We start from the raw sequence: 14,850 nt of genomic DNA, 5'->3' as shown, positions 1-14,850 counted from the left end.
TCATCCAGCCAACCCAGTCATCTAACCATCCTAGCCAATATGAAGTGTTGACACTGAACTATGGTTGGCTTATGGTTGGCTTACCATGAAATGTTCTCTACCATAGCCAATCATGATCACTTAAGCGGTTGTCTCGCCCCTCCCCTCCCCAACAAACAAACAAAAAACACCTTTGCAGCTGTGACTGAGGTCGGATGACAATGAGAAGCTTCAGTAGTAACTAGTAACGCGGCCCATTGAATTACCGGTAACGGTAACGGCGTTATAACGATGCAAACAGTAATTAATTAGATTATCCGTTACTGAAAAAAGTTGCGCCGTTAGTAACGCCGTTTATTTTAACGCCGTTATTCACATCACTGGTTATGCTTGAGCAATGCGCAGTATTGCATGTCACTGATTTACAGATCAACTTCGGCCAAGAAATAAGCACCGATTTTGTGATCAATATCAGCTAATCTGCGCAGTGCATTGTTGGCTGATCCTCTCAAAAGCAGAGCTTGTATTGTTATTGCACTGACTAGGCCAACAGCCATGTATGTGCCATGTCCAGGGGTGTGAGCTTGAATCTGCTGCAGAGTAATTATTCTGCTCATTTGTTTGTTGGGAAGAGAAGGATTTTATGCCGAAAAATATCCTCATTTTGGCAATAACAACACTAAAGGCCGGTTTAGGCTTCTGCGTCGAATTTACGTGCGTAGCTTACGTAAATTCTTACGTAGGTCTCGCAATTTACACTTCTGCGTAGGCCGCGCTGCAATTACACCGTCACATCGCTAGGTGGCAGTGTGTTTTCAGCCCCTGTGCTGTGCCTCTTCCGGTTAGGAACTCAACGGAGCTCAAAGCTCTAAGCGGCATAATAGCGATCTTTTTGTTGTTATGTTGTTGTAAATAAAAGTTCTATGATGCATTGAAATGACATTAAACTAAGATAATACGATGGTTATCATAATTTTTCAAATCTTTATTAATAAGTAATTACAGAAAAGGTGAATGACATTTCTGTCATGACTTCCGCATTTTGGGCGACGAGAGAGTCGGAATCTTGTCTGAATCATGTGCTACCAAGCGGACCAATCACAGAGCTTACGGTTAACGTGCGCTCTGACGCGTGGATAGATTTTTTGAGAGGAGCACGTCCAGGCTACGCACGTCCACGCGGGACTACGTAAGCTTACGCGTAGCCTACGGCGTCGACTTTACGCAGAAGCCTAAACCGGCCTTTAGTCAAGTGTGTGTGTGTGTGTGTGTGTGTGTGTGTGTGTGTGTGTGCGTGCGTGCGTGCGTGCGTGCGTGCGTGTGTGTGTGTGTGTGTGTGTGTGCGTGCGTGCGTGCGTGCGTGTGCGCGCGCATGCGTGCGTGTGTGAGAGAGAAAGCTGTGAATCTATCCAAGAGTAAACACAAAGCACTCTGCATGCCAAAACTATGATTCAACACACACTTAGAGATTATAGTATATCTACCTTGCAGCCCTACAGGTTACCATAAATAAATAAAGTACATATTTTCCAAATAATGTAATTTGCTATTCTACTTAAGTGTATTTTGGATCTTAACTGCTCTTTTTTCGATGTAGGCACCAGGGAGATGTTTTGGCTTTTTGATTCATCTCACTGAGGTCTGTCTTATCATCCTAATCTATTTCCTCTGCTCCTTCCTCGTTTGAACATTGTTGTTATTGAATTGAATTGAATTTCCCTCCACCCTCTCTCTCTCTCTCTCTCTCTCTCTCTCTCTCTCTCTCTCTCTCTCTCTCTCTCTCTCTCTCTCTCTCTCTCTCTCTCTCTCTCTCTCTCTCTCTCTCTCTCTCTCTCTCTCTCTCTCTCTCTCTCTCTCTTTCCCGCTCCCTCTCTCCCTCTCTGGCACAGTCTTGACGTTCATTCTATTTCTTATTATTCTTACTTGGCATAGCCCGACAGGCTGGTGCCAGTGCTTGACCCAGTCTGTCCAGCGACAGACAGTAATCATTTCATAAGCACCATTTAATCACAACATAACTATATTTCACAATCTATTTTCTCCCCAACTATTTCCTCCAGCAAATATTTCCAGAGGGGCAATCTAGCCTTGGGACTTTCCCTGGGACATAAGGAAGGGGTGTTGTTAGGCAGAGGGGTGTTGTTAGGCAGAGGGGTGTTGTTAGGCAGAGGGGTGTTGTTAGGCAGAGGGGTGTTGTTAGGTGTTGTTAGGCAGAGGGGTGTTGTTAGGTGTTGTTAGGCAGAGGGGTGTTGTTAAGCAGAGGAGTGTTGTTAGGCAGAGGGGTGTTGTTAAGCAGAGGAGTGTTGTTAGACAGAGGGGTGTGGTTAGACAGAGGGGTGTTGTTAGGTCTGACGTGAAGCTGAGGGCCGGCAACCCCTCAGCTGTGACTTTATTCAAGATTAAGCACTGACTCGAGTGCCTTATTGCTTTTATCCAACAAAAAAACAGAATTGTGACAAGAAAAAGTATTTATTTGGTGATAGATTGTAGTGGTTTCTGCCCTGCACTCAGAAATATAGTTCTCAAAACAAACACTTTTGTCAAGTAATAAGCAGATCTTCGTGATTTGAGATATTACTACAATGTATGGTACACAGGTAAAACGCATCATAGCTGTTACTTTATCAGGGAATAAAGCATGAAGAATGGCTTCCGCCAATCACAATGCAAATCACATGTTTCATTGACATGTCGTTGCTAAGGGTCGGGTTAAACACTAGAATGAAAACATCCCCTTTGGTTTGCATTGTATTGGAAGCCGTTACAGTTACATGTTCTATGACACCTCAGTAATTGTTATGATGTGTTTTCATAAGTGTGCATAGATAATTTGTAGACATTAAAACATGAACTCACTAGGCAGCTCTCTTGTGTGAAACTGCTGGCTAGACTAACATATCTGGGTCACGAAAGTAGGCCAAATAGCCAGCAAGGGAGAGTGGGTCAAGAGGTCAATATATTTAGGGAAAGTCAGGAATCGTATGACAAAGTTGCCAGGCAGAACAGCCCGTTCATGAGTGACAACTACACAGCTGAGGGCTAACTCAGCAGTTATTTGGACCATAAGACTGGGTGCATGGAACAAGAGATTCATTCATGATTGTAAACGCATGGAACAAGATGAATCTCTGATCAGACGAATAAACCTCTTCAAACTGTCCAACTGAGCTGACCTTTGGTGATTCCGATTGATTCATTCATTCATTGGGGACAAAGCATCATCTTATCAGTAATTAACCCTATCTCTGGATACAAACTAGCATGCCTAGCAACAAAACATACTAGTTAACGTAGCTGTCAAAATATTTAAATGTAAGTATGCCAAAAAAACTGATGACAATTTACTTCTCTCAAACAAATACATGGTTGCATCTCGGGCCGTTTCACACCTCTGTGTTTTGGATTATTTCCCCATCAGAACACATCTCACAGTTCATTATCCCCCTACTTAACCAACACATTTGCTTTTGTCAGGATACCCTCGATGTAGAAGAGTCTAGTCAGAGCATTATTATACTTGTAAATGAATGAATGCTGAAACCCTTCCTCTACAGTAGAACATTTGCAACCAAGGAAACATGGCTATTTATTCTGGAGACATTTTGTGATACGAAAGCAGACCTGACATTTCATTTATTTGCAGAGCTAGAAACAACATTTTCTGGAGAGTATTGACGTTATTTTAAAAGACAGCTACCGCAAATACAATGTTTATTTACACTTTTCATCACTCATCATTTTAGGGTATTTTTTCAACTTGTGTTTATTTGAATTGAGTTTCTATGAATTTCACATAGGTTTCTCCAAATGTCAATGTTGCCTGTGTGAATATCTTCTATGGGAATACAAGAACAATGCAGTCCCTTACAAAAGTTGTACCATAACAACACTGCACACAGCTAGAATGCACTGCACAGCATGAGCCACCGACAGTGTCTAATTGAGGTCTCTAGGGGGGGTCTCTTATTGGTTGTCGGTGCGTTCATTGCACTCCTTCCTGTTCTGCGATAGGTCCATCCCCGGCGTCGACCCGGGCAGACATATCCGACACCCCATGATCATGAGGAACGCCCTGCGGTAGGACCGGTTGAAGAACCCGTAGAGGAAGGGGTTCAGGGATGAGTTCACGTACCCCAGCCAGAGGAACACGTCCCAGACCAACCCCGCCGTGCTGTAGTCGATGAACGGGTCCACGATGTTGACGGTGAAGAAGGGCAGCCAGAAGATCAGGAACACGCCCATGATGATCCCCAAGGTCTTGGCCGCCTTCCTCTCCCTCCTCATGGCGTTGCGCTGCCTCTGCTTCTTGCTGGAGTCCTTGCCCACGCCCGCCGCCATCTGGCTCTCCATGGCGCTGATCTGCATGGCCTGCCGCTTGGCCGCCTTGTAGATCTTCCAGTAGGCCACCAGCATGACGCCCATGGGCAGGTAGAAGGCCACCATGGAGGCCATGACGGCGTAGACGCGGTTGACCAGGAAGACGCACACGTCCTCGGGCAGCGGGACCTCCACGCCCGCCTGGTGGAGCCCCAGCATGATGGGGCCGAAGGAGATGAGCATGGGCACGGCCCAGCAGACGACGATCAGGAGGGCCACGCGCATGCGGGACATCTTGAGGTGGTAGACGAGGGGGTTGCAGACGGCGTAGTAGCGGTCGAAGGCGATGCAGCTGAGGTGGAAGATGGAGGCGGTGCAGAGCATGACGTCCAGGCTGGAGTGGAGCTGGCAGAAGAGGGCGCCGAAGCACCAGCAGCCCTCCACGGTGCGCACCATGCTGTAGGGCATCACCACCAGGCCCACCAGGCAGTCTGCCACCGCCAGGGACATGACGAAGGAGTTGGTGGGCGACTGGAGCTGTTTGAAGTAGGCGATGGAGAGAACCACCAAGAAGTTGCCCACCACGGTGCAGATGATGCCCAAGATGAAGAAGGTGTAGAGGGCCACGCGGGAGGCCTGGCCCCTCGACGTGACGCAGTGGGGCTCCTCCAGGAGGGTGGGAAGGGAAGCGTTGTTGGCATCCTCCGGCCAGCCTGAGCTGCTGTTATCCATGGCTTGATCAGGATCTGTAAAAATACACATACAGACACACCGTTAATGAGCGTTTTGGCTTGGGTTTGTGCTGCCAAGGTGAGAGGTTTCAAAGTACAGCTTGATTTGCCAAAAGATGGAGCTTTCAAGAGAGTCCTGTATGCTCATATAACCTGACAAATGCAAACAAACCACCCATGAATTCAGTTTGTTTTTGGTCATCCATCCTCACTCAAGAGCATTCCCTCATTAGTTTAATCCCTAAACTGTGTGTTTTATCTTGACACATGCAGCTAAATCAGTGTTGGATGAGCTCACCCAGCCAGCTGGGCCCATATTTGCCAGTGCTAGGCATAGCTGTGGAGCCGGAGGCCTATCAAGGCACAGATCTCCCCACCATGCTCAGTGAGGGAAACCAGACGCTCAGTCCAGTTGATCTACAGACCTCACCAGCCCAAGAGGAAAAGGTACAAATGAGCGGAACAAATCTAATCTGAACAAGACAGAAACAATCCAATAAGAATGAAATGATGCCTGGGTGCTTGGAGGCAGCCATTTTGGAGAGTTGTCAAGCACAATACAAACTTAAAGCATTTTGTTTTTTTGACGTCTCCCATGGGTTCTCTTTTCCCAGTGAACCATTCCGGAATGTTCCTGTGGCGTGAGCTGTCATCAGATCAGTTGGAGTGGAACTGTTGTAGAAGCGACATCATCACACACTGTGACAGCCATGTTACATACACACATACACGCATACATACATAGCTCCTCCACTCAGAATCCTGTTGCGGCCTAACTAGGGCACATAGGCAGCCATCTTCTTTTCACTACACTTCAGGGGATATCTGACTTATCTTAACACAAACAATTTGTCAAAGTTAGGCTTCCCCCCATGTAACAACATTGTTTTGTCCCAGCTGGGTTTCTGAGAGGAAATTAGTGAACAACATGGGTTTAGCCACGCTGTTTGACACAGTACACTAGACATTATCATGAACATATTGCGAGGCAAAAGAGCGGCACCAACGTTAGTCATCCAGTGACGGAGCGGAGGAAGTGTCTGCTGGGGATTCTGAGAGACAAATCCACAGGAAGCAGAAGAGACACGGTTTTACTTCAGTAAGAATGGGTTTTTAATTGATACCAAGGGACTTTGCTGTTGTGTGCGAAGTGTGGGTGGTGGGTGGGGGGTGGGGGGCCGTTGAGTGAGGTGCGTTCCCCTGCTCCTGTCAGTCATTTTGACATATCGTAACAGAGACCGTCATCATCATCATCATCATCATCTTCAGCAGCAGCAGTTTTTTTGTTTTACAGGCACACTTGGAATAAAAAAACAATCCCCCAGATCTGGTGACAGTTGACCTGATTCTATTAGTGTTATAGTGGTATAGTGTTCCGTGTTTACACTGACACTGCATTTGAAAGTCAAGCCCACACGGCATCATCTGCTTCTCCTGGCTCAGTGGTGAGACATGATCTAAACACAATCTCTCAGTGTGGTGCCAGGAATGTGTGTTGTGAATACCTACGGGCCGCTCAACGAGACAGACAGAGAACCCCGCGGTGTGCTATGATTTTAGTACTTCTTGTGGATTTAATAAAGGCATATTAGCTTATTTGTATAATACTAATACTTCACATTAGGTTATGAAGAGTGCCTTGGATTTTTGGCTCAAGATGAAGACAATCAGAGCCACTTGGACTGTCAGTGACTCCTTGTTTAAACTGAGGAGTTATATAAATCAGTGACCGCATCCACTGGGTCACAGCTAACAAACATACTGAACCTGAATGTTATGAAAGGTATGACAACCACATGGGAAACCCACACTTTTCACTCCCGTTCCAGAAGTGTCTGACCCTTTAATCAAGTAAGGGGTAGTGGTGGGCCTAGTGGATAGTGAGTTGGAGTGATGACCAGAAGGCCATGAGTTCAAGCCCCACCACTAGTGTACTCTTGAGTAAGGCACGTAGCCCTAAGTTACTCCAGGGAGACTGTCCCTGTGATCTCTAATTGTAAGTCGTTTTGGATAAAAGCGTCTGGTAAATGGTTAAAATGTAAAAACGTAAAGTAGTCGAAACGCAGACAGTACAAACACCTCCCCTGTCCACATCATCTACAGTTAGCTGCGCTAAGCTCCTCTGACTGTGTGTTATTGGTGCATGATGATGGGTCTGGGTCTAGTTGTGTTTTGGTACATCAGGTCCAGGGTTGAGACTGATCTCTCTCAACGTGATTAGACAAATATGTGTGTTCTGTCTTTCTGAACGTGTTCCAACATCCCAGACTCTCACACCCACACACACACATCCATTCTCACCCCTGGCTCCTGTTCCAACTGACCCCTGTCCCCTGACCATTGCAGTGTAGAAATGTAATAATTGGCTTGTGTATGTGTGTGTGTGTGTGTGTGTGTGTGTGTGTGTGTGTGTGTGTGTGTGTCTAAGACCCTCTAGAGTCTAGACCATGTCAGTGTAGTGGACAGGCTGTACTGTCTCTACAGACCAGACACACACTAGTACAGCGCAGAAGAATTTCTATAATCCAGCTCATAATATGAAGTATTATAACAAGCTAATATGCCTTTATTAAGAAGTACTAAAATCATAGCACACCATGGTCCAACCTCCCCCACCTCCCCTGACCATTGCTGTATAGAAATGTAATAATCTGCTTGTGTGTGTGTGTGTGTGTGTGTGTGTGTGTGTGTGTGTGTGTGTGTGTGTGTGTGTGTGTGTGTGTGAAAGAATGTCTATAATCCAGCTCTCCGCCATAATGAATGATACCTCTCAGTGGACCATAGAAGCGCAACACTCAACAGCCAAAAACCACGCTCATTCAACATCAACCCAAGCTCATTGAAATCCACTGGAGTGGACAGCTTTATCAGGGACGCATACTGTACTGTAAGCTCTCAGCTTGGAGCGCTCTCATGCGAGAAGCAGGATTTGGACATTGTGTATTTGCTTAACCTCTCCTCTTATCTAATCGCTACGAGGACTGACACTGATCATTTCCTGTCCATCCCTTTTATCTGGGTAATAAAACGAGAGGGATAGTATGTCTGGGGCGGCGGTGTGATTGAATTTTTTTCAGTCTGTTATTTTTGTACGAGCCCTCCCTTGTCATTATCCAAAGAAAGCAGATTATTGGAGTCGACCTGGCGATCCACTCTGCCAATAGACTGCAAGTATGCTTTGACTTCACTTTGAAGGAATTAGGAGTGAGCGGGCTTGTACCTTGGGCACATCGTGTAGCAGCAAATGTATCAATATAACAGGCAGTCGCTCTGCAGCGTAACTAATATTTTTCAATTTGATAGCCCCATATGACCGCCCCAGTCATGAAAGGGCAGCGTATGGGATTAGTAATAAAGTAAAATGCTCCACTCATATTTATCAAGAGTGACTTTATGGTCGTTTTATATGAATGTTACTGCCTGCCGAGAAAACAGTGTTGATAGATTTATTGCAGCTTAAAAATGCTCGAAATTCACCAGGGGTTATGTGTAGTAAATGTGCACATGGTTATTAAATTAAATTGATAGATATACATAGCCTTGTATGGAGAACATGGCTCAAACACACACCACACCATACACTGAACAAAGCAAGCCAATGACAAAGCTTTGAAGTTACTGGATAGATGTTTTTCTATTACACACATAATAAATATCAGTCATATTGCTTACCATATTTGGCGAGATATGAGTGTATCGATTGCAGCCATTTAAGAGGGTTTATTGAATTGTGCAAAGAGAGCAGTGGTCAATTATTGTTTCATCTGTAAATAACGCTCTCAATAATAAAGAGCAACGTGCGCAAGATCAAATCAAATCAAATTACAATTTGAATGGTCGTTCACACAATATACAGGACACAATATAATGAAATGCGTTAGGGTAAGCAACTCCTCAACATTCTAACAATATCAATACCAATTTGCAATGTCATAATAATAACCACATGAAGAAGCAATAATAACAGCAAAACAATGACAACAGCATTGAATGCAGCTACAACATACAACACTCACAATATGGTTCTCCTCATTAGTACCACAATTACCATTTTCCATTGAATATCTTTCATACATTTATGAATATTAAATGAGCTTTTTTCACTCCTAAAAACCCCTGACCCCTTTTAAGGAAAAGTGAAACCCCAGTAAAGAGCATGGTACTCACCTGTGAGTGAGAGCGTCAGTCTTCTGTACTCATTTCTACCATGCTGTACATCACAGGGAAGGTGCGTCTTCCCCTTCTCTCCCTCCGTAAAGATGGATGGATGGAGGGATGGGAGGATGAGAGGCGCGGAGTGTGTGCGCTCTAATGAACGAATGAAACACTCATCACGGTAGACTAAGAGAGTCCCCTGTTGACATTCGCATGGAGGGGGGTCGTTTGTGTTTGTGTGTGTGGGGAGGTGGGGGGGGGCGCTAATGTGTGTGTGTGTGTGTGTGTGTGTGTGTGTGTGTGTGTGTGTGTGTTTGTGTGTGTGTGTGTGTGTGTGTGGGGAGGGTGCTATTGTGATGCTAATGATGACGCACACCCAAAGTCTTGAAGAACGCTAGATTAGACAGATGAAAAACAGCAGAGTTGCACCTTCTATCACTCACTTTGTACCTTTCGAGCGAATCTTCCAAAGCAAACCAACCGTAGAGACACAACGCCTGTACTGGATCGATTCCATTTCCGTGAAACCAACCGCCCTCCCTTCGCCTGTCTCGTGAAGTCAAGAAGAGAGGAGCTGAGGGAAGGAAGGAAGGAAGGAAGGAAGGAAGCCATGTCAGGGTATTGGGACGCAGCCCATGTCTCAGAGGCCCAAGTGAGTGTCACACTCCTGAAGTAATTCAACCCCCATCCACCTCATCCTCTACTACCACCATCACTCTCCCTCCATCTCCCTCTCTACCACCACCACACTCCCTCCATCTCCCCCTCTACCACCACCACCACACTCCCTCCATCTCCCCCTCTACCACCACCACCACACTCCCTCCATCTCCCCCTCTACCACCACCACACTCCCTCCATCTCCTCCTCTACCACCACCACACTCCCTCCATCTCCCCCTCTACCACCACCACCACACTCCCTCCATCTCCTCCTCTACCACCACCACACTCCCTCCATCTCCTCCTCTACCACCACCACACTCCCTCCATCTCCTCCTCTACCACCACCACCACACTCCCTCCATCTCCCCCTCTACCACCACCACCACACTCCCTCCATCTCCCCCTCTACCACCACCACCACACTCCCTCCATCTCCCCCTCTACCACCACCATCACTCTCCCTCCATCTCCCCCTCTACCACCACCACCACACTCCCTCCATCTCCCCCTCTACCACCACCACCACACTCCCTCCATCTCCTCCTCTACCACCACCACACTCCCTCCATCTCCTCCTCTACCACCACCACACTCCCTCCATCTCCTCCTCTACCACCACCACCACACTCCCTCCATCTCCCCCTCTACCACCACCACCACACTCCCTCCATCTCCCCCTCTACCACCAGCACCACACTCCCTCCATCTCCCCCTCTACCACCACCATCACTCTCCCTCCATCTCCCCCTCTACCACCACCATCACTCTCCCTCCATCTCCCTCTCTACCACCACCACACTCCCTCCATCTCCCCCTCTACCACCACCACCACACTCCCTCCATCTCCCCCTCTACCACCACCACACTCCCTCCATCTCCCCCTCTACCACCACCACCACACTCCCTCCATCTCCCCCTCTACCACCATCACACTCCCTCCATCTCCCCCTCTACCACCACCACCACACTCCCTCCATCTCCCCTCTACCACCACCACCAGCACACTCCCTCCATCTCCCCCTCTACCACCACCACCAAACTCCCTCCATCTCCTCCTCTACCTCCACCACACTCCCTCCATCTCCTCCTCTACCTCCACCACACTCCCTCCATCTCCTCCTCTACCTCCACCACACTCCCTCCATCTCCCCCTCTACCTCCACCATCACTCTCCCTCCATCTCCCTTTCTACCACCACCACCACACTCCCTCCATCTCCTGCTCTACCACCACCACCACACTCCCTCCATCTCCCCCTCTACCACCACCACACTCCCTCCATCTCCCCCTCTACCACCACCACACTCCCTCCATCTCCCCCTCTACCACCACCACCACACTCCCTCCATCTCCTCCTCTACCACCATCACACTCCCTCCATCTCCCCCTCTACCACCACCACCACACTCCCTCCATCTCCCCCTCTACCACCACCACCACACTCCCTCCATCTCCCCTCTACCACCATCACACTCCCTCCATCTCCCCCTCTACCACCACCACCACACTCCCTCCATCTCCCCCTCTACCACCACCACCACACTCCCTCCATCTCCCCCTCTACCACCACCACCACACTCCCTCCATCTCCCCCTCTACCACCACCACCACACTCCCTCCATCTCCCCCTCTACCACCACCACCACACTCCCTCCATCTCCCTCTCTACCACCACCACCACCACACTCCCTCCATCTCCCCCTCTACCACCACCACACTCCCTCCATCTCCCCCTCTACCACCATCACCGTGCTCCCTCCTTTCCTTTCATCTCTCCCGGGCAGTGTTCATCATAGCGCCGAGCCCAAGAGGCGCATCTGCCTTGTCTTGATACCTGGGGCCTGAGCCAGCAGCCACCCACGAGATGGCCGTCCCTGGAGCCTGCCTTGATGGGTTTGAATTAAACATGGGGTGGGGCGGGCGGGGGAGGGGGGTTTTAATTAAGCGTGGATAAAAAAAGGCACGATATCGCTCTATTGCTTTCGACTAGTGTTTTTCCAGACCAGTCATTCATATGTGTAATGTGAGTGTTTTCCTGCGGAAACAAGGGGCAGAGGAGTGGGCGCATCTGTGCTTTTGAAGGGTAAGGGCGGCGGAGGATGGATTCCTGGGCGATGGCGATTTGTTACGTGTACTCAAGGGGAATCAAATAAAGGAGTGGGTTTAATGAAGACCATGATCACGCATCTCATTAGCAGCCCAGAGGATACCTGTGTTTTTCCTGTGTTTTGTTCTCTCTCCGACATCTGTCCTCTGTTGTTCTTCTAGAGGACAGACATCAAGTTTTATCTATCTGTTTTTTTGCTTTATTTCCGCTACTTTTATCTGACTTCCCGTTCACTAAAGTTAACCATCTCTCCAACCGTCTCTTTAGTTCAGTCCAGACAACTCTAATATCAACCCACAAAGAAACTATTTGCTTTATGGTTTGCCTTGCTGGCTGAAGCTGTTGCATGACTTGACACGCAATGACCCCTGAGGAGTATTTTTCATAATTATCCATGTCATCCCAGAAATGGCACACGACAGGTCCTGCTAGGTCACTGCATTCCAGGGAAAGGGCTCATGGCCTATCACAAAGATTCCCCGTCCACTTTTTTCCTAAATGAGCTCATCTCACTGTTCAGGGCTCATCACTTCTAATAGGACCAGGTCATTTTTTGTCAGACTTGAAGAGATGTATGTCTTCCAGTGGTGCCGGCTGGAGAGCCCCGGAGCACCGGGGGGGAGAGATCAGGGGGGTCGACTCAGCCTGCTCTCCCCAGCTCTCACTCACATGGTCGGGTAAGCTGTGACCCAGGACAGGGTGTGTTGACCTGGAGGCAACCCACTCGCTCAGCTCTGATGAACTAATAACCACTCTCCTCACAAAGTGGAAGTTGGGCAGTGGGCCAAGACAAACATTAGCCATCCAGGCTCCACTGAAATAACCTCTTGTTTTGATTTTTTTCTTTCGATATATATTGGGGGTTTTGTGAGGGAGGGAACAAGCCTAAAATGCTAGCCATAATAAATTGCTTTGATCCAAGTAGTTGGTAGTTGCCGTTTAAATGTCCTCATCAGTGCCTTTCATGTTGAAACAAAGGATCCATCTGGACATCAACAGCCCTATGAAGAGCTAAATGGTCGTATTAAAAAAACAGGAGACAAAATGGAGGGAAAACACAGTACAAATGAGTGTTTAAAAAGTATTTTTCGAGCCACCTGCATAATGTTCCCTAATTGCTTCTATTTACTTACTACGGAGACCAATGAAATATTCATGAGCTATTAGAACATAATTAATACGCTCCCGTGTTCTTCTAATCAGGGAGGCTTTTAAGAAACCCATTTGTGTATATTAAAACGCAATGTTCTACTGAAATAATTCAACAGCGCTCAATCAAAGGAAAGAAACAGTGTGCCTACTTAACAAAGTAACAAATCTCCTTCAGTTACCTTACGAAAGATAAAACCTGCCATACATTGAGCTACAAAGCTCTTACATACAGTATACATAATCTGAGTTGTTGTTTTGACCTTATCGCCTAAAACACATGATGCATTTCCAAATCTACAGAACAGCTCCTGGTCTCTGAGAAGACCTCCTGGTGTCTGAGAAGACCTCCTGGTCTCTGTGAAGACCTCCTGGTGTCTGAGAAGACCTCCTGGTGTCTGAGAAGACCTCCTGGTCTCTGTGAAGACCTCCTGGTGTCTGAGAAGACCTCCTAGTCTCTGAGAAGACCTCCTGGTGTCTGAGAAGACCTCCTGGTCTCTGTGAAGACCTCCTGGTGTCTGAGAAGACCTCCTGGTGTCTGAGAAGACCTCCTAGTCTCTGTGAAGACCTCCTGGTGTCTGAGAAGACCTCCTAGTCTCTGAGAAGACCTTCTGGTCTCTGAGAAGAGCTCCTGGTCTCTGAGAAGACCTCCTGGTCTCTGAGAAGAGCTCTGGGTACAATAGGTCATGGCATAATAGTCTCTGCAACACCTGTGAGACCTACTATAGCAACCAATAAAGCTTGTATCGTTAGTCAGGTTTTATGGGTGTTATCCTGCCCTTGTCTCTTTCTGTTCCCATAATTGTGGTGTAGTTCTCTCTCTCTTTCCCTGTTCTCTCTGTTGCCATAACTGTGGTGTAATTCTCTCTCTCTCTCTCTCTCTCTCTCTTTCTCTGTGTTCTCTCTATTCCCATAACTGTGGTGTAATTCTCTTTCTCTCTCTCTCTCTCTCTCTCTCTCTCTCTCTCTCTCTCTCTCTCTCTCTCTCCCTCCCTCTCTCTCTGTTCTCTCTCTATTCCCATAACTGTGGTGTAATTCTCTCTCTCTCTCACACAACCTTCAACTGTGGCCTTTCCAATCGATAGTGTTCAGCTGCAATCAGCATCAAATATCAGCTCACAGTGCATGTTAATGGTAGGCTTATTATTACTTTCCCGGCATGAATGGCCACACGATTGGTAAGCATGGAAGGCAGCTTGTTTCCTTGAAATTGACTAGTTTTACTGCCGCATCACCGGTTTTCTGGAAAGAAAGTGATTCACGTCTAAAGAGAAACACACCAGACAACAAAATAAAATGGCCATCCTCATTGTTTGACATCCACTGAGAGCCGAAATAGACAGGAAAGCAGCAAAATGTTCATTTTAAATGTCAATTTTTTACAACATTATGATCAGTATCTACAAAGGCCTTTGAAGAGCGTAATTAACAAAAAGCACTCTCCAGAGCTTTTAGCAGCAGTCTTAATGGCTTAGCAGAGGCTATAGATGGGTACTCGGAGAGAGAGGAAGATTATCCCTTAAAACAATGGATGTATCCCAAATTATCTGCAACTGAACATCAGATATAAACAGGATGTTTTCATGATCCGAGACGTACAGTTCTTTCCCCTAAATAAGTAGGCTCAGATAAACCTTATTTATAACAGTAAAACACTTTATTTTTCTTTATTCTACTAAAGAAATACAGAAAGTATAGCAAGGTAGGAAAGCGTACGATAGGCTTATCTCATAGGCCTATCAGTAAT

The 14,850-nt window shown here is 47.1% G+C and overlaps 1 protein-coding gene across 1 annotated transcript; it reads right to left on the bottom strand.

Annotated features, from left to right (window-relative positions):
* Window positions 1–3,942: 3,942 nt before the first annotated feature.
* On the bottom strand, window positions 3,943–5,028 carry LOC308160129 (5-hydroxytryptamine receptor 4; the record flags this gene model as incomplete). The annotated part of the gene is made up of 1 exon (XM_080534008.1): window positions 3,943–5,028. The coding sequence occupies one exon, from the start codon at window positions 5,026–5,028 to the stop codon at window positions 3,943–3,945; it is 1,086 nt and encodes a 361-aa protein (XP_080390134.1).
* Between the last annotated feature and the right edge of the window lie 9,822 nt (window positions 5,029–14,850).

Source organism: Nansenia antarctica (genome assembly GCF_963989245.1).
Source record: "Nansenia antarctica genome assembly, chromosome: 6".
Classification (NCBI taxonomy): Eukaryota; Metazoa; Chordata; class Actinopteri; order Argentiniformes; family Microstomatidae; genus Nansenia; species Nansenia antarctica.
This window is presented reverse-complemented; position numbering and strand designations above follow the sequence as displayed.